This window comes from Anoplopoma fimbria, chromosome 15 (assembly GCF_027596085.1).
Source record: "Anoplopoma fimbria isolate UVic2021 breed Golden Eagle Sablefish chromosome 15, Afim_UVic_2022, whole genome shotgun sequence".
Lineage (NCBI taxonomy): Eukaryota > Metazoa > Chordata > Actinopteri > Perciformes > Anoplopomatidae > Anoplopoma > Anoplopoma fimbria.
In genome coordinates, this window is record NC_072463.1 from 24,218,348 (window position 1) to 24,242,703 (window position 24,356).

General features: G+C 40.4%; 3 protein-coding genes across 6 annotated transcripts in view; 2 read left to right on the forward strand and 1 right to left on the reverse strand.

Moving 5' to 3' along the window:
• Positions 1-225: 225 nt before the first annotated feature.
• Positions 226-13,291, reverse strand: kdm1a (lysine (K)-specific demethylase 1a). Its single transcript, XM_054614536.1, is given in 23 exon segments — positions 226-1,252; positions 2,019-2,165; positions 2,727-2,854; positions 2,992-3,106; positions 4,040-4,121; positions 4,123-4,225; positions 4,345-4,477; positions 4,675-4,786; positions 5,569-5,642; positions 6,986-7,120; positions 7,709-7,799; positions 7,940-8,082; positions 8,419-8,436; positions 9,388-9,482; positions 9,728-9,809; positions 10,042-10,148; positions 10,399-10,491; positions 10,604-10,682; positions 10,792-10,925; positions 11,215-11,380; positions 11,751-12,041; positions 12,581-12,632; positions 12,863-13,291. Coding segments are annotated over 22 exon segments (2,574 nt in total). The 5' UTR covers positions 12,626-12,632; positions 12,863-13,291; the 3' UTR covers positions 226-1,051.
• Positions 13,292-13,452: 161 nt separating this feature from the next.
• Positions 13,453-18,121, forward strand: tmem30b (transmembrane protein 30B). 4 transcript variants are annotated; one of them, XM_054614539.1, is made up of 8 exons: positions 13,453-13,692; positions 14,227-14,419; positions 14,740-14,847; positions 14,957-15,064; positions 15,388-15,484; positions 15,568-15,705; positions 15,957-16,163; positions 17,087-18,121. In XM_054614539.1, the coding sequence occupies exons 2-8, from the start codon at positions 14,237-14,239 to the stop codon at positions 17,263-17,265; spliced, it is 1,020 nt and encodes a 339-aa protein (XP_054470514.1). In that variant the 5' UTR covers positions 13,453-13,692; positions 14,227-14,236; the 3' UTR covers positions 17,266-18,121. The 4 variants fall into 4 exon arrangements, with proteins under 4 accessions (XP_054470514.1, XP_054470512.1, XP_054470515.1 ...); XM_054614537.1 differs by having other exon boundaries at positions 13,453-13,686; XM_054614540.1 differs by having other exon boundaries at positions 13,690-13,776.
• A 2,199-nt stretch (positions 18,122-20,320) lies between these two features.
• The window catches only part of dync1h1 (dynein, cytoplasmic 1, heavy chain 1), a 29,677-nt gene continuing 25,641 nt past the window's right edge, over positions 20,321-24,356 (forward strand). The window contains exons 1-6 of the mRNA XM_054614445.1: positions 20,321-20,665; positions 22,705-22,792; positions 23,089-23,262; positions 23,407-23,662; positions 23,784-23,970; positions 24,063-24,334. Of these exons, the coding sequence (XP_054470420.1) occupies positions 20,416-20,665; positions 22,705-22,792; positions 23,089-23,262; positions 23,407-23,662; positions 23,784-23,970; positions 24,063-24,334 (1,227 nt within the window). The 5' untranslated portion in view covers positions 20,321-20,415. The remainder of the gene's footprint in view (positions 20,666-22,704; positions 22,793-23,088; positions 23,263-23,406; positions 23,663-23,783; positions 23,971-24,062; positions 24,335-24,356) is intronic.

The window sequence follows — 24,356 nt, forward strand, 5'->3', positions numbered from 1 at the left end:
CACACCACACCCTGGGAAGCAGCCAGACCTGCCATGAAGAAGGTCATTGGAGGGTCAAAGCAGAAGCAGCCATGTTACCGTTGTCCATGCATGTACAAGTACATTAACTACATGCCTGCAGGTGATAGGAAAGGAAGCACTTTGTTCTGTTTTTGAAAAGTCTGCATACACACCACATATCACTTTCAAGAAGAACACGCTGAATTCAGGATACAATTTCTCTCTTCTTTTAATAACAAAACAATTGTCAATATAAAAAAAAGTACGTGATGACAACCATAATAAAATACTTAAACTGCTATGGCAACAAAAACATTCACAATTCTTTTATCTTTTTTTTTTTCTTTTGCTTTTAATACAAACTATTTCCACTACTCTCTGCAATCGTAAATAATAGAAAGTAAACTTAAGAGGCATACAGCTACAGTACATAGCAATGTTTTAAGACAACCAAGACAAGGCCTTGAGGTTGAGACTGTGCCTCTGAGTTTGTCATCTGCCTTATACGATATCTGGCTCTAGGTTCTGTGTACTTTTAGGATTTAAACAAGGGCACATAAATAGATATTGGGTTTTGCAGACATGCTCCACGAGGAATCAAATACACTTTAGCACTCCAAACATAATGCCATGCTTTGTTTTCAAGACTGGGAAAATACACATTTCCAAAGATGAGTTATCACATTACGATGTAACAAAATTGGGGTGTGATCGTCATTCTTTAGCTCCGCCGAGTCTTTTTAGTATGTTACATCTGTCTCCCTATTTTGCTGGAAATGTGAACAGTCACTAATGTCCCAGCATAAGTCTGTAGGAACTGTAATGCTCCATTTAAAGAATCTCAATTTAACACCATACCTAAAGCCAGAAAATGAATTCTCTGTGTGTCACTACTTGAGTAAAGGCAATGATGCAAAGTGTTGTCAGGGACTTCCAAAGGTCTGTCACATACAGAAATATCAACAGTTTAAGGGTAAACTTTTGTATTTTCTCATTAACTGCTTTAGTTGGTCCCACAGTCCTGAGTTGGCAGGAACTGGGTGAGGCAATTTCAGACGCTGGGGGTTGGCTGAGCCTGTTGAGGGTTGCTGGCGGCTGTGGGAGTGGCCTGTCGGGGAAGTGTGTACATGGCACCCAGGAACTGATCAGCAATGCGTCCAGCCTCGCGGAGCCCACTGAGCAGGGCGCCGTGCACCGTGGCGGGGTAATTCCTGATCGTGTGCTCCCCGGAGAAGAAGAGACGAGGGACAGGCTAAGAGAAAAACAGAAGGAAAAAAAACACATTGATTGATGTTAGATTGTTCCAATATAATAAGGAATTAACAGAAAATATGGGACTGGTGAGAGAAAAAAAAAAAAGTGTGGTAGTTAAATGCCAGAACTCATCAGTCAACACATAAATATGACTAAATCAGCATGCCTACAACAGCCAAAAAAACCTCTGTGTGGGAATACACTGCTCTGCTTTGGTTTGGTTGAGTGTCGTGGGCAGGCTGGGATGTCTTCTCTCCCTCACTTTCTCACACACATAAACTGACGTAACTTAAAAAAGGTGCTATATATCAGAGCTTTAATACAGCAGCAATCAGCTATTTTGCTATGTAAAGATATGGTGGAGGTATGTCTACCTGAGCAAGGAATGATTTCACTCTCCCTCTGTGTGTTTTGTAATCCAAGCTTCTCCTTACTTCGTTTACTTAGACAGGCTGGTCGTGCATTTTAGATCAATGCGAGTCTCTCTGTTGTGCCCCACTGGATAGCTAATTGCCACTCCTCATACATCGGTTACTGCTGATAACGCCACCCCGACCCCAGGCATAGTTAAGGAAGCGTCGCCCCCACCCTTCCAGTTCCCTTTCAGGAACACACTGTTAGCTCTGTCAGCACTGTTCCTGCTGTAAGCAACATTAGCTTCTAGCTTAGCCATCTCCATTTTGAGAGCCGTCTGGAGGCAATAGATATGAATGCTGTATTGATAACCTTTAAGACTAAGGATTCTGTAGTGTTTGTGAGCTTACCTGTGAGGCTCCCGGTATGGCGGGGCCAGGTGTGATGGGCTGTGCCATAAGGTCATAGTCGTTACCCGAAGAACCTGCTGCAACGTACGAGTAGGAGCCCCGAGCCCAGGGGTCTGCACGCCAACGAGTGACCACAGTTTCCTTTGGCTGTCATGGCGACAAACAACACATACTTCTTAGGAGTTTCCATGATGATATTAGAGGGACCTGTAAACAGCTGGATGGCAAACAGTTCGAACGCTGGCCTCCATGCATATGATTTTGTCCCATTTGAAACCATAAGCAAATGATTTATAATGACGGGTGGTTTGGATACGACTCCTGTGCCTTTCACATGTGCTCGCTGTGTAAAGTCATGCTGGTTATGGGGGTCAATTCAGGAACGGATTTGACATTCCACTCAAAGTAGTGGAAAAACCAGAGAAAACACTAATGATGGAGCTTAGAAATAAAACCAAGCACTAGTTTTCTGTAAACAAGAAACATGATGAGTTGTATTTGAACAAATCTGCCGGCCATGTCGAATTGTGTGGACATCGTGTTTGAGGGGAACATTTTGGTATGTGGACTTAGGGTTTAATTTAAGAATAACCCAAAGTGAAGGATCAAGATGAAGAAAAAGGATAAAAAAAACCATCAAACTGAACATTGATTGGTCACGATTGACCGTGTGAGGGTTTTTGTCATGGATGGTTCACAAATATGTACCTGTGGTACAGCACTGCTTCCAAATATTCCTTTGAGGATGGCCAGGCAGCGCCCGACAATCACGTCATCACTGATGTTCTCCATGATGCCAGCGGCCTCACCGGCCATCAGAGCGAGAAGGATCGGGGCTGAAAAGGGAAAAGGCACAATTTGTTAGAGACCTTTGATAAATGTATTAAGAAAAGCAAAGGGCATATATGGACAGGGGACATATCTCAATACAAAATCCCTCTGCAGTGTGAAGCTAAAAGGGATCTCTTGTCACCTTTGTAGAGGTTCCAGAAGAGGAAGAGCTCGCCGCGACTTGCTGTGGTTGAGCCGACGTGACCAAACAGGTTGACACTGGGATCCCAGAACACGCGGTCAAAACACAACACCACCTTCAGAAAGGGAGCAGCAAAAAAAAAAAAAAAAAGTCATGCATCAATTATTTTGATCAAAAGCTCCATTGGCCTGTGACGCACATTGCAGGTTCAGATTCACTGCCACCACTTAGTTATGAATGTGTGAATGGTGGAGCGCCATCTGCAGGTGATAGAGTTAGTAGCAGCTCAGATTGCATAATATTGCAGTATTCTCCTCTGTGCTGCAGTAGCATTAGGAGATAAACTACTCTGCTGCAGATGATGCTCAGTAACAGAGAGAGAGAGAGAGAGAGAGAGAGCGGGTGGGCCAGGAGTGACGCAGAACGAGAACTCTGATCCGATTACAAATGCACTGGCAAAAACCACCTTTTTATTTGTACGCCATCAAGCTCTCACTGCCTCTCCACTCCTATACTTTACAGATTGCCAAAGTCACACTTTTGATCCCACTCTCTCCTCCCTCTGAGCCCTAAATGTAAACCAGGATATGCATTATCAACTGGGCAAGGAACACAATGAAATTCTGAATACTTGTTTTTGGGCCCGCTACCACTGAAGGTCAAGTTCCGAGCATGAGGACACTGCAGCAGAAAGAGAAGCAGGAGGTCTCTCTAAGGAACATCCTCAGTCCTTCCACAAGCCCACTACATTATTTAAAACCTCACTTGATATCTGATTTGAACATTGGGACTCATTTCAAGACAAAAGGGTTTGCAGTGGTATGCACAAAATGTGGCAGATCACACTCGGCACACATATTCCTGTAATCAGTGGGGGGATTTAGGGTTTAAACCTAAACTTAAATGTCAGACTACTCAGGGCCATCTTTACTACATTACACGTTTTCAGGATTTACCACTAGAATCTGAACAAATCAGAACGAGATTCTGTAGTTTGGTTGACAATAGAAGGCAGCAAGCTCCGTATGATAAACACTAAGCCCCATACCTTGTTGAGGTTGCCAAAGCCCATCCTCTGTATAGCCGATGTCTTCCACTCAGGCAGCGGGGGAACAAACTGCACAGCGGGGCTGCTGCTTCAGCACGCCGAGAGGCAAGGTGCACAGCACAGCGTCACACTTGTATATGAAGGTCTGGGTTGTGGAGCGGGTGTTGACTGCTATCACTTCACAGCCTGGAGAAAGAACACATGAGGAACTGTTTAACACACGTTGTACATCCACATGAACATCAATCCTGAAATCAATAGAGACACACAAACTAACACACACGCACGGAGTCCTGTGTACGTACCAGAAGCTGTATACCGGACTTGTCGCACTGCTGTGTTTAGTTTGATGTCCAAGCCTTCAGCCAGGGCCACAGGAACACAGGAATAACCATTTCTTACTGTCAGGTGGCTGCCAGTGAACTCAAAGTCATCATCCTGTGGATAAAATAAAAATGTGTCACACAGTAGCACAATTAGAATGGTAGAGGTATCGCACAGTTAAACTAGCAATAGTTTAGCTAGCAATAACTTGTTATGAACATGGGTTTTTAAGAGGCCTTAGTGTCTTTGAATGCCAGACCATTGTCAGGACTACATAGTTAGAACATTTCAATATGGGTTCATGTACACACCTGATCCCAATGCTTGAGAGACAGGGTGGACAGGGGTGTGGCGTTGGCAAACTCCAAGTTGGCAAAGTGCCAGTCCAGGATCTGCCGATCCCTGGATGACAGGTAAACATCACTGTGGGAAAGAAGGAAAGACAAGAGACACGGTGATGTGAACTGACAGCTATTCAGACATCAGAGGCACAGGTTTACTCATGCAAAACACTTAACTCAAACTGGTGCTAACATAATAATACATATTTGAACACATACACAGGTAAACATCTGTTGCTAATGGCCTCAGGGCTCCAACACCAATGATCGGTTATTACTATTAAAGATATACCATTTTCACTCCAGCGCATGAGCCAATATCGCTTCAACATAGCCAGTGTAGCATACTTAGACTGGATAGCTCCTCATATGAACAATTAATAAAAGAACTATACTGTAGATCTGCAACAATGACAACTCAAACTAATGTAGACCTAGAGCTACAAGCTGCTGCCTCCGTTTCTAGCTGGATTCAAATAAGTGTTCCATTACACTGAACCATTTTATACCCTGGGATATTTTTGCCTTACGTTCTCAAATATACAAGTTTTACTTGACTTTGACCTGCCCAGGGCTCCAGCAACCATGAACTTAATTTTTTTTTTTAAGTTAAAGATGTAGGCGTGGCCATTTCTAATGACAAAAAAGTGCTGGGAAGTATGACCTAAAATTACATCACAGTATCATATGACTCTCCTCCAGTGATACTGACAAATATACTGTGAAGGTATTTAGTCAAAAAAAGTTTGAATGCTCAAAAAGATGGGGAACAAATAGAGACGAGCTCTAATTCATTCTGGCTACTACACCCTTATCACTCCCCACTGGTTAACATGAAGCTGGAACTTCAGAAGGATTGGTTACCTGGGTGGATTGGCCTCCAGCTCCTGCAGCTTTTCTTCCAGCTTCCCCTGCATCTCCACCAAGTCGTCATACTCCTACACGGGGAAAAGGCAGACAGCAAGGAGACGTGAATGACTTAATTTCATGAATGAGAAAAGTAATTGAGAAGCAAAACTATTGTTACACTTTTGGCATATTACATCGTCGTGACAATTTTCCACTACGGCTGACGATTAAGTTTTATTTCAGTGTTACTATTTTACTAATGTGGTAATCATCATTCACCATTATACACCAAAAAGTATTACAAAAAAATTGATTAATTGACTAATGAAGAACTCTGTGTGTGTGTGTGTGTGTGTGTGTGTGTGTGTGTGTGTGTGTGTGTGTGTGTGTGTGTGTGTGTGTGTGTGTGTGTGTGTGTGTGTGTGTGTGTGTCCCATGTATACACATGTCTGTGTGAGAGTGTACAAAATACACACAGAGGGTTTCAGGTCAGGCAGAAAGAACAAGCAGTCTCGACAGAAAGGGCTGACTCAACCTGTTCATCAGTTCACCACAATAGAGCACACTACAGCAGAGTGCAGAGTCTGGTATTACCACCTACCATGACAGGACACAGCTACACTGAGAACATTTGACATCCTATAGATGCTAGCAAGCCGACATGGGAAAAAATATTATAAATGGCAAGAATACTGGAAAATATCCGAGCAAAAAAATATCCTGACACAGCCTTAAAATCTTGTTATATGGTATAGTCCCGCATGCCATGAGTACACACATCCACACAATCTTAAATGCTCATTCTGTCTGTGTGTATATACGCAGACATAAAGACAGTCAGACTGTGATTCAAAGTCCTGAAGTGGTTTCTCAGACAGTGGATGGGTAGCAGACAAACACCAGCTGTGTTTAAACCAACTAAAACCTCCTTCTAAAATACACACATAGCAGTAGTGGAGGTGATTTATCCGAGGCAAAAATAAAACGGCAGCGCTCGCTCTAATAATACATCCTACCGAGGCATTAAACCACTTAAACACAGCCTGTCTGGTTTACTTAGAGAGCACAGCATTAAAATTCTCGAGGCATCCAGCCTGGCCTAGTAGTCATAAAATATATATGCTGGTACCTCTGCATGATAATACTGTTGCAAATGTTTTGATCTTCAGGAAAAATGAAATGTGTCTGTCCTGCAAATTGTTGTGGTCGACTTTCTAACTTGCAGGTTCACCTAATAATCAACAAAGGAAATCCAATAATACTTCAAACTACAGCAACGTACACTTTGCATTTTTAGTTCTGCAGCCTGATTTAAGCCTGGAAGTAATGCAAACATCACATAGGAGTCTGTTCAACATTCAGTCTAGATAGTCTATTCTTCTGATCACATTTCTTTTTTTTTCTTTTTTTTATTAATAGTGTTTTTGCTCACTTTGCAGAGCGCAGTGAGGTCGCGGTGCTTGCTCTTCACCAGGAACTCAGCTGTGATATCTCTTGGTGGTTTGACTTCACTGGCCTCTTTATACTGCTGATGGAGCTCCTTAACCCGTTCCTTAGTGGTCACCATCTGAAAAGGAAAGGGAGGAAAAGAAGTCATGAAATGATGGTGGATGAAAGGAAAGATAACTCTGGGGGTTGGTTATGTTGTTAAGATTTAACCCCCGTAATCAGCTTCTGAAGAGCAATAAGGTTTTGGGCCTTACTTGGGGTCAACTTGCAACCCCTACCTGAAATTTTGCAAACCAGCCTGTAAATAAAACCAGTAGTGATCCAGTCTAAACCTGCTTTTGTTACCATAACAAAAGCAGGCTTTAGACTAGGCATTCATGCCAGATTTGTTTTGAATTTAACTTAAGGTGTACTCCATCTATTACATCTCTTAGTAAATCAGTCACAAACAAAATAACAAACATAAGTGACAAACCAATTGACAGAAGTTCAAGCAGGGATTACATGTTGACAGTCCAATTTATGATCATGTTTTTCCTATAAACAATAAAAATGAAAATGAAAAGTTCTCCACCACTTTTCAAGATTTCCCTTTGAGTTGTCTTAGAGAAATGGATAATTGTTTTAGGAAATACACTTATTTGTTTTCTTACGGAGAGTTGGACAAAAAAAACAATACAACTCACTAGCAAAAACTTGTACTCACCTTATTGAGAAGATCCCTGAGGTCCTCCTGAGTCTTGACAATCTTCTTCCAGTGTTCTATCTGCTCATCTTTTACATGCTTCTCCTGCAGCCTGCAGACACACACACAGATACAATATTAGGATTTGTGTTTATGTGTATCTGTATACACCTCTACTTTGGATACACATGTGCAGGATACATCTGTCACCATCTCCTGTGTGTGAGCTCATGTAGTGTACACCAGACTCACTGTATGACCACCTCCAGGGCCTGTCCTAGAGAAACAGGTTTGTTGTTGAGGAAGTTAAAGTCCAGCTGGTGGCTGAGGAAGGAGGTGGCTTCCAGCAATCTGTTGAACTCTTGCTCCACCATCTCATCTTTTTCTTTTGGCACCTGGATACAAAGAAACACCATTGGACATCAGTCACAATAATGACAGCAGTTATGAAAATTTTCAAAAATAAATAAACAGAAAAAGCGTGCCAGACTCAACTGAAGCTAAAGGCATAGAAAGTACTACAAGTTGCACAATAAGCACAATTTCAATAGAAAACTTGTGATATCTTCTTTAGATTTTATTGATGGCATTTAAACATCACTACATAATCCAACTGGTAACTGAGTCTATTTCTTCTGTTCATGGGACATGGATTTAAGTCACTGATTCACCAATAAAAGGCAGAAGAAACATGAATAAGGAATGTATGACGTAAATAAACCAATACATACACTTGTGCAGCGTTCACCCTTGAGTAGTCCACCAAAGGATTAACATGGAGGTTGAGACGACAAGAGAGAAGGGGGGGAAGAGAGAGGGAGGGAGAGGGAGAGAGAGAACATATGAAGTAAACACAGCTTTAACCTCAAACAGGTTTGCCCAAAAATAAAACATGGTCATTTAATTTGCCTTTTCCTGCGCAGGAGGAAACCAGTTACACATGATGTGGATGCTTCTCGAGCCCTGCTGGCTGGTCTCTACTTACAATAGAAGTGCCCCGAACATGAACCTAAACATCCTACTACTGTTGCTGCCACTTGACGGACGGCACGAAAATAAGAGGGGGAAACTGTTTATTTCCAGTTTAATGACATTAGGCTATAACTGTTTTCTGGTCTGCTCTGCTCTAAAAAGGAACTGGAGCTGTTGTTGATGACACGCATTCAAGCAGTTAAATGAATCCTCCATTCAGTTAATTTTTGTAGGTTATGGAAAAGCCAGATCCCTGCCTCAGGACAACAATGGGGTTTGGAGAACAGATATAAACCAAGACACAGAGCACTTTAATGCCAAGAGGGAACTCTTGTGCATAAGTAAACATCTTCTGTTAAAGGAAGTAAACAACACAAGACCCTGGGTTTAAAAATATAATTTGGATAAACATGTCTACTCCAGCTGTATCCAGAGGTTAGCTGTTTGAACAGAGCTCAAATGTCAGTATAACTGAAGCAGATAGACATTTTTCAGGCATCAGCTGGCTGGACTAAATAACATGCATGGCCTGGTTGCCATTAACCTCTTTCCAGCTATCAAATTGTTAAGCGATGCCTTGGCTTTACGAGTAAACTTGGGATTTTTGCAAATATAAAACAGAAAAGTAAGCCTCTTTACAACTACTGTAAGTATTTAACAGCTATAAGGTATCTCTTGATTCTACTTTTTTGTATGAGAAAATGATTACGCAATGTCGTTATACTCACAGCCTGGCCATTGGCTTCATACAGCGGACACTTCTGTTTGATCTTGGCCAGCTCCATGTTAACCTGCTTGCTGATCACTGCCATCGGATTCCCTCCTGAACAAGTACACATACAATTTGACAATGACACAGCATAAACCTGGACAATAACACCCTCTGCAGGTCATTTTTAGTAACTGTAAAATCTCTATGAGAACTATTTTCTGAATTTGTCAAAAGCAACTGCCTCAAATCTTGCATTGATGATAATGTGTCATGATTAGACACTAAAGGTTTATAGGATGCTTTGACTTGTCACTAACTTGTGACTGAATTCCGTATTGACTGGATCAGATTCTTACCCAGCCCTGTCACCACCATGGCTCCCAGATCAGCTACATAGTTGCCCTTCCTAAATGTGGCCACTCTGCCTCCAACACGGTCCTGCATGGAAAAAGCAAGTTTAGGTCAATCGATTGGCTATTATCTAAACCGATAGAAACATTTGTAATGTATATGAAGTGGCACTAATCTGACATTGCTATCGATTCAAAAAAACATTAAGCAAATGTTTCAGGAACATAAAATGTTTATACCAATAGCTGGTTAACAAATGTAACAAAACAATAAATAAACCTGAAAAAAACCAGATTGATAGAACCTGTTGATGACTTACCCTGGCCTCCAATACTGTTACATCCATCCCGAAGCTTTGCAGCTGCCTGGCTGCAGCTAGGCCAGACACACCTCCACCAATGACGATAACCTTTCCGGTCTTCTTAGCTGCAACGACAAAAAGGGAGCACATCAACTAGCTATCCTTACACTCCCAGGTCAGTGTCTGATTTAGTCCAGAAGCCGGAGTAGAAAGCAAATCTCAACATCAGACAATCAATTCTGTAAACCGGATTTTGTTTTTTGGGATATAAATCAAAGACATTTTTGCCTTCAATCCAAAGTGGCTTGAAGAAAACATAAATTATAGCAAAAGGCTTGTGTTATTTTACCAGAACAATGAATGAAGTGAACTTACTTGGTAAAGGCTTGACCCTCTTGTAAATGCCAAAGTTAATGAGGCCGTGCCTTTCTAAGTAGCTGTGTATTCTGTGAACCAGCACAGCATCACCTAAAAAGAGATAAAGAGCACATACAATTCTCAACTTCTGCACAACTACAAAGAAAAGAAGTAAAATGTAGAAAAATTAATTTAAAATAGTGTTATTTATTTAATGTCTCACTGTTATATGGAGCTTCAAGCTGCTGTGCTGTGGCCTCAAATGTGAGCTGGATTTTAGGGTTGTCCAGCCACAGTTGGAGCTGTATGAGGTTAATACGAATTAAGATACAGTGGTACACATGTTTAAAACAATGATCTCAAAGTCCTTAGTTTTGGAAAAGAAAGTAATGTGTCTACACTGGCCCTTACCGTACGGTTGCGGATGAAGAGGAAGACCTTCTGAGTCTGCTGGGGACCGCTGATGATGTCAGGGAAGCAGGCGGCCTCCTGGGATGTCATACGGTCATGAGGAAGACGGCTCTGGAAAGCAGCTCCTTCTACACCTGAAAATGAACACTCCTATCACTATTCTATTTACAGCATTAAGTGTGATTCAGGATCTTTTTAAGACCAAAAGTAGGCGCATTCATGTGCAATGAGCTCCAAAATGGAATCCAACATGGGGTAAATTACCAGACTGTGAAAGACACAGCCTTCAAGTTTGTGGAGAAAAATCTCTGCACTCTCCCTTTAAGAAAAGATCAGGCTTTTTACTACAAATTTTAAGTTTCTTTCCTCAACCAAAACATTAATTTCACTGCTTTGATAGGATTCATAAAGTTTCGGACTGACCAGAAGGCTCCTCTGGTTCACTGTCATTCTCTTCCTCTGGTGGTGGAGGAGGTGGAGGGATGACCTGCTTCCTCTCTTTCTCTGCCTTGGCATTCCTCTCCTCCTCAGAGTAATATTCGTCTTCCGACAGATTAGCCAGGCTTTCGTCCATCTCGCGGTACTCCACCTGCAACGGTAGGCACAATAAAAGCATCATTAAAACCAGCATTGCAGTAAGTTGGTTGGTGTGCTCCCACGTCAATTACAGTAGAAGTGCCAAAACCTTTCTGGGGGAAAGATACAAATACCAAGAACATCACGCTGCAAAGACTATGAGACCTCACCTTCCACTGGTGCACATATGCAAGTGAGAACCTGTTCAGATAGAGAGCAATATTGCCCCCCAAAGTTGTACTGATCCTTTAAGGTAGACAAAGGTTAGTTAAAATACAGTGAAATCGCCACTACAAGATGAAACACATTTTCACTTCAATTTTCGGGTTTGGCAGCTTCTTTTCCTCTCTGAGCGAGAGGATTCACAACCCTTAAATATTTACTTTTGCTCGCTTGCGACGACTCGTTCTGCGAACTTCAGCTGCGTCTTGTTCTGCTCCCCCAGGGCCGGCTTGATGAGGCAATGGGGCTCCTACAGGTTCCCCACTAGGGGATGACCTTTCCTTTTTCTTTACATCCATAGGGCCTGCAGCTGAGGCTGATGGACCAGTCTGGGCATCAGAAACAGGGGCCCTATCGCCCCCCGCTGCTCCCGCAGAAGATGTAGAGGAGGAGGAGGAGCCAGCATCTGACTTCTTGCTAGACAGCATCATGGAGGATGTTGGAGGCCTCTCCTGAACAAAGAGGGGAGAGAAATTTGATGAAACCTATCAAAATAAAAAAACATACAACAGCCCAAGGGAATTGGTTGAAAATTGTCTTTTCAAAATAGTATGATCAATGAAAAAAAAAAAGATATTCCTTAAAGAAAAGATGAAAATGATGTGTGAAGTGTGGGTTGTGTGTGCAGAAAACTAACATCCAAAAAATTTAAATAAATACATATGTAACCTTTGAGGCATTCCAAATGTGTTTGAAAATGATAATCTAAAAACAGTTAAAATATAAAAATCCATGCCAAATGGTAATTTCAATCACTTACTAGTGGCTTTAACACAAATCAACTCCTAGTAGAAATAATAGTTTACAACATCTCTCACGTCCCTTTTCTGCTGGGGGGCCGTGAACGCACCTGCAACAAAAGGCTAACAACCACCACACTGTCTGTCTGTCTGTTTCACCAAGAACAGATCACTGAATGACTTAAGTAAGGTGAGCTAACTGTGCATGAATGGCATGGTTTGTGAAATGAGGACTCCATGGGAACAGTAACCTTGTCTTGTTTTACCCATTTCTCCGGGCACCTGGTAATATCCATTCAAACACTAAGAAATGAAGACAGAACCAGAAATATTGTTACGAACAGGTCCAACTGGACAAAAAGGAAAGTTGGCCTTTCACATAACATCCATTAAGATTTTGCAAAACATACCAAGACAACAATAAAACATGTGTTTCACGGTGGTTGATCAGGATTAGCACCACAAGAAACTGAACCGTTTCAATCACGGTTTAGTTTATATCATCTAATCTGGACACTCGTATAGGCATACACCTTGACTGTAGTAGTTTGCATTGCCAACCTGAACAGACTGAAGCTAGCAGGTCCAGAGCAAAGCTAGCAGCGGAGCGTTAGCTGCAGCTAGCAGCGTTAGCTTGCGGTAGCTAACGTTAGCTTTGTTCTTCACAACTACCGGCAAACGGGACAGATGCATAACATAGTACACTCCTGTAATAAAAGGAGTGTGGGGAAGCTGTTCTGCAAATAAATATGTGATTGCTTCTGTGTTTGCTTTCATTTGCATAATAAGAGACAATGCTATGCTAGCTAACGCCGCTAACAATGAAACATGGCTAGCAGCAGGTGGAGGAGAGGACCGCTGCGGCCTCGCCTTCTAACGGGTCTGAGAAGCTACACTGACCGACAGTTAGGCGTGTTTACCCCGCAGCAGGGACCGGTGTGTTAAGCATTCAATATCTAACGTGTTAATATTACCTCTCAGTCCTCCAAAAAGATGTCAACACAAAGACGGCACAGCAGCAGGTCTCCTCTCAGTGAACTCGTTCGTGATTGGTGGATCGAGAGATGTTACCCAACACCACGCAGCGGAGCGATTGGTCCAAATAGCTGTCAATCAAATAAAAAGAGAAAAGTGGGCGGGGACTTAATACTCGCACTACTGCAATGGATGTTTGAGTTAATTCCACTCTTGTGTGCTGCAAACACACATTGCACTTGTTTTTAAGGTTGCATATAAAAAAGTGGCAACACATTTAGTTGATTTTGTTATTCTGTTGATGGTAGGGATTCGACAAAGTGCTCTGCTTTGCGTCTGCACACAAAGTGACGTCACACTGGCAGAAGAACAGGATGGGCAGGTAAAGGTGAGGGTCGGTGTCGCACCTCCTACTCGCAGAAGCATACCAACGTTGTTGTTGGCTCCTTTGTCTGTCCATTTTGAGCCGACTGTGCGTAAGTAGATACAATCCAGATGTAAAGCTTTGAATATTTATGTGCATCACTTTAAACCATTTCACTTTACCAGGGAGTTCTAAATATTAGTCAGTTTTGCTCTCGGATAATCTGGGTGTTTTTGGTAGTTGAGATTCAATGTTTGCTGTGTGTGATATGAAACCTTTCAGGGATGGGCTGGGCAATACCTGGTTGTAAATAAGTCGTATTAAGTGCTGCAGCTGTCTGCAAAGTCCTACATTTACTCAAATATAGAGTAGACATTTGAAGCAGCAGTAATGGGGAAAGTCTTTAGAGTCAGAAGTTCAGAGCGGTGGGTTCAGTCATCTAGGTTATACAGGGTGTGTTTCGCATGTTTGATATGGCTATTGTATTAAACTTTAAGATAAAGTGCTAAACTACAATGAAGTACAAACTGGGGAGCTGATTAACAATCTATCCAACAGAACAAAAAAAATGGTGAAGCAGGAGTTAGCCAACAGGCCTGACAACACAGCCTTCACTCAGCAGAGGCTTCCAGCATGGCAGCCCATGCTCTCAGCTGGCATCATCATCCCAGGATTTGTCCTCATCGGCCTGGCATTCATTGGCATTGGCGTCGCTCTCTTTGTCACTTCACGGAGCATCCAGGTGTTGGAGGTATGACTGTGACCACAGGACACACAAATCAGCGGGGAGGCATGCTGAGCAAAAGAGAGAGGAAGAGACACAGTAAAACATGTGTCAACTGAATTGATGTGAACTAATCTTAAATCAATATTAAAAATCCCTGTTTTCAGTGTTGAGATGAAAATAAATGACGTACAGTCCCAAACTGTACTCTGTCTGCTCACAGGCTTGTCACTTGTAAGCGATATCATACTGAGTTTCAAGAGGTGTGGTGTACTTAACACTCGATGGAGACAGGTGTTTTAGCCATCAATAATTAATAATAACCTTTCTTGTTCTTTCCTACACAGATCGACTACACTGGGGTTGAAACAAGCCACCCATGCTTCACGTGCTCCGACCCAGATGTCAAGAAGTGTGTGTGCCAGCTGGACTTCACCATTGACAGTTTATTTAAGGTGGCTTTGGAGCCTTTGCACGGACACGTTCACACGCATACAAATAATAATGAAGTGGACCTTTCCTCCTGCCGCTGACCCTTGGCTGTGATTCTGTTTTCCTCCACAGGGACCTGTGTTCTTTTATTATGGTTTGAACAACTACTTCCAGAACTACAGAAAGTACGGTGCGTCCAAAGACGATGACCAGCTGTCTGGAGACCTGTCTAACTTTAAGGTTAGTTAAGAACAGGAATTTAAATAAAATAAAAAACGCTCTGGTTTTAGCTTCCATGGGAAAAACAAAATCCAGATGATTTCAATTTGAATAAAAATACTTAAAAGAAATGCAGAGTTGAGTACAAATATTGCACGTTTTGTCACCTTGGTCAAACAGTCTAGTGCAGTTCATATAATTATCAGTATGTATTTTGTTAACAATGTACAGAACCTAAAGCTGCATTACTTTTACCTCCATCACCGTGCCCATCTGTAATACAAACAACGATTTCAGACTATTTATTTGAGCAATGAAAACACTGTTCTCTGTTTCTCTTCAAGAGTCCCAGTGACACCTGTTCACCCTACGAGTATGACAGCAATAATAATGACAAACCAATTGCACCATGTGGATCAATAGCAAACAGCATGTTCAATGGTATGTAAGAACATTAAAAATGTATCTAAAATTAAGTTTATTTGCAGTGTTATGGAAGTATTAAATCGTGCATTTTTTAATAGATACCTTCAAGCTGTATCAGAAAGTCAATGGGTCAAAGAAGCTGGTGCCCTTCGATGGCAAAGGGATTGCTTGGTGGACAGACTACAACGTCAAATACAGAAACCCCGATGTCTCACCTCTGAAGAACGCATTCAACGGTATAGAACCTTACTTTACTGTAACTGTCTGTTTGCCTGCGTAAGTAGTGCTGTGGTGCATAGGATGCAGATTTATTGTCTTTTCATGAGGGGTTTCCAGTCTACTCAAAACTAATTGGGTGGTCATAAGAAGTTGTATTGTGGATGAAAAGAGCAACTTAGTTTAGTGCTGTCAATAAGGGGTCTTTTCGGGAAAAAGAAAAAAATATGTTTCATGAATCATGATAGCTGATTAAAAGTTTGACTTGCAGGTACTGTGAAGCCTTTATTTTGGCCCAAACCTGCTTACGAGTTGGACCCCTCAGACCCTGCGAACAACGGCTTCATCAATCAAGATTTCCTGGTGTGGATGAGGAGGGCGGCCCTGCCCGATTTCAGAAAGCTCTATCGACGAATCACTGAGGGGGATTATAGGCTGGGTCTGCCAGCTGGAGACTACAATCTTGAAATTGCCTACAGTATCCTTTTATACACGTTACAGGTTCTGGGTTGATTGTTAAGAAGGTGCTTAGAGGTATGGGCAGTTATGTTAGTTTAGCACAAGTCCTCAGTTTAAAGATTACACCAGCCATTCTTCACTCTGACTTATTTAATGTTTTCTTTCCATCACACAAATAGATACACAAGACAATGGTCAAAGTACCGTCAAAAGTATATATATATATACAGGCCTAACTTGAATCATTCTCATTTATATATAGATACATAAACCATAAGAGTGAGCAGTAAAATGTCATCAGGCCTTAAGGGTTAAATCAAGAAATGCCTGCTGGCAAGTAAGGTTTCAATTTGGTGAAGTTATTCAATTAAAAGCAAAATGATATAGCAAAGAGTGATACGCTATTGAATCACTGTGTTAATGTGCCTCTTTGCGTGTGATTTATGTCCTTCTTTGTGTTGGGTAATGTGGAAGTGGACACTTTTTACTTGCTTAAAACCGCCTATACGTCTGGATAATAACCCTTATCATCGGGGGGGGGGAGCTTTAAACAAGAATATCTGTGTGGTTAAAGGAGTTTTACACTGTTCCATCCATAAGAGAAGATTTACAAAGCTTCACATCTACATAAAGGGGTCAGCCATTGAATCGGCCACATGATTTGTGTCATGTTACAGCAACAGCAGATTGGTCTAGCTTGTTTAACCTGTTGGGTGTGGTTCTGTTTTTACTTGGGCAAAGTGAACACAATGACTCAGGAGTTCTTTTGAGTTAAGAAAAATACAAGCAAATTTTCTGACGTAGGTAAATATGCAAGGCAAATTATCTTTTACAATTGATTGAGGTATTTACATAGAAGGAGGGCTAACACAGAAGGAGGGCTAAGACATTTGTAATGTGTTTCCATCTTTGCTGCTATATCCTTAACATTTTGTCCTCCAGACTATCCTGTTCTGAGCTTTGATGGGAGAAAGAAGGTGGTGTTCAGCAACGTGTCCTGGATGGGTGGCAAGAATGAGTTCCTGGGCATTGCCTACCTTGTGATTGGTTCAATGTGCGTCTTCATGTCGTTAGTCATGCTCATTGTCTATGCAAAATTCAAGTTTCCTGAGGAAGACTGAGTGCCTGCTCATGGACGTTTGCTTGCTGGTTGTTTATCTACCCTATCAATACTTTTTTTTTTTTTCTTTTTCCCCTTTTTTGCTCAATGGGATGATGAGAGCATTGTACGGTGCTCACACAAAGAGAAATATAGAGCTAGACTCCATTTGAACGCTTGTTATTGTGGACATGAAGATGTATCCTTAGGAGCAGAAGTCTGGTGTTATTTTTGAGACAAATGTTGACACCGGAGTTTCCCCATGTCTGCAAAATAAGTTGATTTACAATATGGGTATATGTACTTGAAAGAACATCTAGGAAATGATGCTCTCCTGAGTGCAAAATCAGGATTTGAATGCCAATGGAACAGCTGTAAGAGGGGTCTCTTAAATTTGTGCTTCATTATCACAAAATGAGCTGCTTCCTCATTTTAGGTCAGTAATAATTTTAAAGCCATAGACTATTTGATAAGCCATATGATACTGGACAATACTTTATACTTTATTGTGTGAGCTGTGTAGTTTATTTGGAAGTAATGCTTTAAATGTGGGAATAATATCTCAGGGATCTGGTGTACAGGCTATGCAAGCTAATGTTTTAATCATACTGTGGTTTCAGATATTTTACTTCATGTTGATATTTATTTAATAAAACTACATCAAAACCATTCCCCTCTGTCTTATTATGACATTTAGGTTCTACAGGCAACATTGACATGCTATGTTCATTTTTAAATCATTTCTAACTGTCTAGGTGGGATTCTATGAAAATGTGGGCTTTACACTATCACTAGGTCATTTTTTTTAATCCCTCATCAACTTCTTTATTATGATTATGATGATCTGGGATAATGTTCTGCAAGCTTTTTGGCCTTTTGAAGGTCTGTTTTCTCAGCTGACTCAAGTCCAAGCTAGGTATACTTTTTTTTATACATGATGGATATGAATGTTTAAGTTTGTAAAAAAATATGTAGGAGAAATAAACAAAATCTTATAAAATGTATAACAAATGTATACACTAATGCAGTGGTTCTCAACCTTTTTTCAGTGATGTACCCCCTGTGAAATATTTTTTCAGCCAAGTACCCCCTAACCAGCGCAAAGCATTTATGGCTGAAAAAAAGATGTAATACACAGCGCTGTGCCATCAGTGTCTGATTTATTAAACTGTCAACACTGAAGATTGAACATTGAACATTGTTGCATTGAACTGAGTGCTTTTGCATTTACATTTTAGTGAGAAACTTGTGCTTCACTGAGAATCTTTGTCAGTCTTGGTGGCAGGGAGGCAACTGCTGTGATCAAGGTCTTCTCCAGGCACAGTCTGTTTCTCTGCTTTGATCACAGTCATTGCAGAGAAGGAGGCCTCACATAAATATGTGAGTTATGGATGTGGCAAACTTCATCTGGAGGCCACGGTCAGATGACACTTCCAGGATATTTTACTGATAAGTGAAAGGTAGCTTGCTTCCGTTTGCTTCGGACAAGAGAAATGGGTTTCTCACCCCATCCAGTGCAGACTCATGCTATCTTGACTAATGCATCTAGTCAAGATAGCATGAGTCTGCAAAAAGTGCACTGATTGTAATGCTAGTCAAATTGTGACAGAAGTTATAATTGTCTTATTTCAAATATAACGTTTTATTATCACATAATTAGTAACACCATTATTAAAGGTTCATCACTTTGTTCATATCAACTGTGTTGTACAGTACCAGTCAAAAGTTTGGACACACCTTCTCATTCAACTACTTTGAAGAATCTAAAATATAAAACATATTCTGGTTTGTTGAGCATTTGTTTGTTTACCACATAATTCCATATGTGTCCATATGTGTTCCTACTTCGATTATTATTATTAGTCACATTACTATCCCTATTTTCATGGCTATAATTCTACTGTAATAATTGCTGCTGTTATTATAAGTAGTCTTATTATATGAATCATTTATGTCATATACATTGAATGTGTTGTATCTCTGTTATGCTGCTCATTCTGTACACATGACATCTATTGCATTCTGTCCATCCTGGGAGAAGGATCCCTCCTCTGTCGTTCTCCCAGAGGTTTCTTCCTTTTTTCTCCCTGTTAAAGGGTTTTTTTAGGGGAGTTTTTCCTGTGCCGATGTGAGGGAAGGACAGAGGATGTGAGGGTGTAAGGACAGAGGATGTGAGGGTCTAAGGACAGAGGATGTGAGGGTGTAAGGACAGAGGATGTGAGGGTGTAAGGACAGAGGATGTCTAATCATGTGTACAGATTTAAAGCCCTCTGAGGCAAATTTGTAATTTGTGATTCTGGGCTATACAAAATAAACTGAATTGAATTGAATTCATAGTTTGGATGTCTTCAATATTAATCTACAATGTAGAAAAAAAATAAAAATAAAGAAAAACCATTGAATGAGAAAGGTGTCCAAACTTTTGACTGGTACTGTATATATATATATAAATAAAATAAAATAAAAAATATATATATATTTATATATATATATATATATATAAATATATATATATATATACAGTACCAGTCAAAAGTGTGGACACACCTTCTCATTCAACTACTTTGAAGAATCTAAAATATAAAACATATTCTGGTTTGTTGAGCATTTGTTTGTTTGCCACATAATTCCTTCATAGTTTGGATGTCTTCAATATTAATCTACAATGTAGAAAAAAATAAAAAATAAAGAAAAACCATTGAATGAGAAGGTTTGTCCAAACTTTTGACTGTTACTGTATATATATATAAATAAATATATATATTTATATATATATATATATAAATAAATATATATATATATATAGAAAAAAATAAAAATAAAGAAACACCATTGAATGAGAAGGTTTGACTGGTACTGTAGCTTTGATTTATAGCTGCATCACTGGAGGCAACTCCCTTTCTCCCCCTATCTGTCCTACACCACTAAAACAAAAAGGAAAGAATTGACTCGTTCAGCTGCATTGTGGGTATTGTAGTTTTCCTCTCCTGTAGCCCAATGACACAGCAAACCCCTGAACTACAATTCCCACAATGCATTGCGCAGGAAACCCCTGACGGCTCCACGGGTGCGGCGCTTTTGACAGCAGACTCGGTTCCACTGCCAGCAGCGTCACGTCAGCCTCGGCTCTTTGTCCGCTAACGAAGCTCGTTGACCGGTTTATAAACACACAATGTCCGACGGAGGAGGGACGGAGGAGAACTCCGGTACCATGGAGGTGTCGGCCGTGCAGACGGTGGCGGACACCTCGGTGCTGCAGAAGCATATGAGGAAACTGGTCCCGCTGCTCCTGGAAGATGGCGGCGAGGCCCCGGCCGCTCTGGAGGCCGCGCTGGAGGAGAAGAGCGCCGTGGAGCAGATGAAGAAGTTCCTGGCCGACCCGCAGGTCCACACCATCCTGGTGGAGAGGAGCACTCTGAAAGGTACCGTACCATCTTAAGATAAGAGAAGATAAGATGAACACACTGAAAGGTACCGTACCATCTTAAGATAAGATAAGATAAGAGGAGCACACTGAAAGGTACCGTACCATGGGACAGGACCACAGGTTATGCAGAGTGAAAGCACGTTAAATAAGCAATAAAAAAACAACAATAACTGAAATATTATATTTACAGACAGAGAAAAAAACAACAACTATTTTAGTTTATGCAGAATGAAAGCACGTTTCCTAAGATAAGACAAGATAAGATAAGATAACTTTATTAGTCCTGCAGAGAGAGAGACATAGTAGAAGAAGACAAGCTAAAAAATAAAAATAAAAATAAAATAAAACAAGTATTATAAATAAGCAATAAAAAAAAAAAACAGTAGACAAAAAAAAAACAATAACTGAAATATTATACAAGAGACTTAGTAGAAGACAAGATGAAAATAAAAAATAAAATAAAACAAGTATTATAAATAAGCAATAAAAAAACAGTAGAAAAAACAACAATAACTGAAATATTATATTTACAGACAGAGAAAAAAACAACTATTTTAGTTTATGCAGAATGAAAGCACGTTTCCTAAGATAAGATAAGATAAGATAAGATAATCCTTTATTAGTCCTGCAGCATAGAGTAAAGTGCACACAAGAGACTTAGTAGAAGAAGACAAGCTAAAAAATAAAAAAAAATAAAACAAGTATTATAAATAAGCAATAAAAAAAAAAACCAGTAGAAAAAACAACAATAACTGAAATATTATATTTACAGACAGAGAAAAAAACAACTATTTTTTAACTTTTTTAACTATTATTGCACAGTGTAATGTGTATTAATGTCCTGTGTGTTAATGTTGAAATGCAGACTGTGCATAAACCGTCTGCAGAGAATACAACTACAAAACAAAAACACATTTTTAATTATTAATTAATTATATTCCTTTATTGATCCCCATGGGGGAAATTCAAGTGTTGCAGCAGCTCAACTACACAGAAACAGATAATAAATACACATATTATACAATAAAATAAAAATAGAATAAAATAAAAAATAAGAATACAAATAAAAAATGTACAGTATATCCACATGGGGGGGGGGGCATGATGACAGACTGTGGTCTCCGCTGTTGTTCTTTTCCAGATAAATGCAATAAAAAACAAACAAATAATGACGACAAAGAACAAAATACTTAAATGAGTTGAAAGAATACATTTGTTGATAAAATATATATATTTATTTTGTATTGTCACGTATGTTTTTGGTGTAAATATGTAGATTATTTACACCAAAAGGGTGTGAAATGATAGTTTTTGTCAAGTGACTGTGACACAGTGCTAATAATAACCACACGAGACCCGATTAAAGAGAACAAGCAACAAACCCATTTGAAATGCAAAGATAATGACTCCTTTGTAAGAACTGCAAGTCATGTTGTGGTCACCTTCTTTGGGGCTAATCATATGAGCCACTGAATCAATGAACACAGTATCTTCAGTTTCCTACAGGCGATTTAATCCTGAGCTACAGATTCGTTTGCCCTCCCTAATGTTTTATGAGTGCTGAGCCTGGAGCTCTTCATACTGCGCATGCCCAGTATTTGAGCCTCTAGTTTTTGGATTCCCAGTCTACGCCATTTTCTTGCACTAAGAATACTGATGCTGCAATGCAGAGGTTGCAGTTCATGTTCCTACAAGCAATGACCTCACTTGTAAAGAAGGGTGGGAACACAGATTGCACTGTCATCCTAATGTCACATGGTTTATGATACTCTGATAAACTATACAACTGTCTAGCATCCAAATCATTTGTTTTTTTTACCATTAGAAGCAAAGTTATTTTGTTGGCCTTGAGCAATCACTACTTACTGCTTGGTGCATGATATATTGATGATTTATTTTAACTATATTACAGTGTGGAAAATGTCTGTTGCAAAAACTTTTTTTTTGATCAATATTATCAGTATGAGAAATATTTCATGAATTTTTTGTTTATTTGTTCAGATAAGACTTACATTTGATATGTTCTTCACACAGAGGATGTTGGAGATGAAGGGGAAGAGGAGAAGGAATGCATCACTTATAACATCAGCACTGACATACACTATGGGTTGAAGTCCAACAGGTAAGTGATGCATCTGAAGCACTGAATCAGGGCCTTACCATATGAGGAAGATATGCAATTCGCAATAACGTTGTTGAATATAACAGAATAAAATAGAACTATTGCTTTCGATAAAACCAATCGGTTGTTGAATAAATAATGAAGGGACATGTTTCACTACATTCTTTTATTTAAGTAATTGAACTGAGCTTTTTCAGCCATGTAATTGTATTTGATGTAATTTATTTACTGCATAGCACTTAACTTCCACTTGCGTTCTCTTAACTGTGAACTTGGCCTTTTTTTTTTTTCTGCAGCTTGGCATTCATCAAAAGGGCCGTCGTCATTGATGCAGACAAGCCCATTTCAACCCAAGTTCGAGTTCTGACCTTGAGTGAGGATTCTCCCTATGAGACACTCCACTCTTTCATCAGCAATGCTGTTGCGCCTTTCTTCAAGTCCTACATCCGTGAGTCTGGCAAAGCAGACAGGTAATCTTCAAAATTTGTTTTATACTTGGATTAAAAAAACAACAACTATCATCTAGTAAACTGGATCATGAACTGCGCATGGAGGAATAATGTAACATTGATGGAAAATTAATCTGCACAATCATCTCTGTCCTTCCTCTCTAGAGATGGGGATAAGATGGCTCCCTCAGTGGAGAAAAAGATTGCTGAGCTGGAGATGGGCCTTCTCCACCTGCAGCAGAACATTGAGATTCCTGAGATCAGCCTGCTCATCCACCCCATCATCACAAACATCGCCAAGCAGTTCTATGAGCGCGGGGAGAAGCCCAAGGTCACTGACTTTGGAGACAAAGTGGAGGACCCAACCTTCCTTAACCAGCTGCAATCTGGAGTCAACCGCTGGATCAGGGAAATCCAAAAGGTAAGAGGCTTTCCTATATTTCTATCTCAAATTTTATGTGATAACGGGTATATGAGAAAAAATGTTTTCTCTTAAACTCACAACTGGGTTTATTTGTCTCCTCCACTCACTATTCTATCAGGTGACAAAACTCGACCGTGACCCAGCTTCGGGCACAGCCTTGCAAGAGATCAGTTTCTGGCTGAATCTGGAGAGAGCTCTCAACAGGATCCAGGAGAAGAGAGAGAGCCCCGAGGTTCTGCTTACTCTGGACATCCTCAAACACGGAAAACGTTTCCATGCTACTGTCAGCTTTGATACTGACACTGGTGAGTGACAACCAATCCAGACAATTTTTTATTACTGGCTATATTTTTTATACAGTGTGATTAATTACTTATCCTTTCTCTGCTTCTCACAGGTCTGAAACAGGCTGTGGAGACAGTCAATGACTACAATCCTCTGATGAAGGACTTCCCTCTCAACGACCTGCTCTCTGCTTCAGAGCTTGATAAAATCCGCCAGGCTCTGATGGCCATTTTCACTCACTTGAAAAAGATAAGGAACACCAAGTACCCTATCCAGAGAGCACTGCGTCTAGTGGAGGCCATCTCTAGGGACTTGAGCTCCCAGCTCCTCAAGGTGTTGGGCACCAGAAAGCTTATGCATGTCGCCTACGAGGAATTTGAAAAGGTTGGTGTGGTTAAGTCTCTAG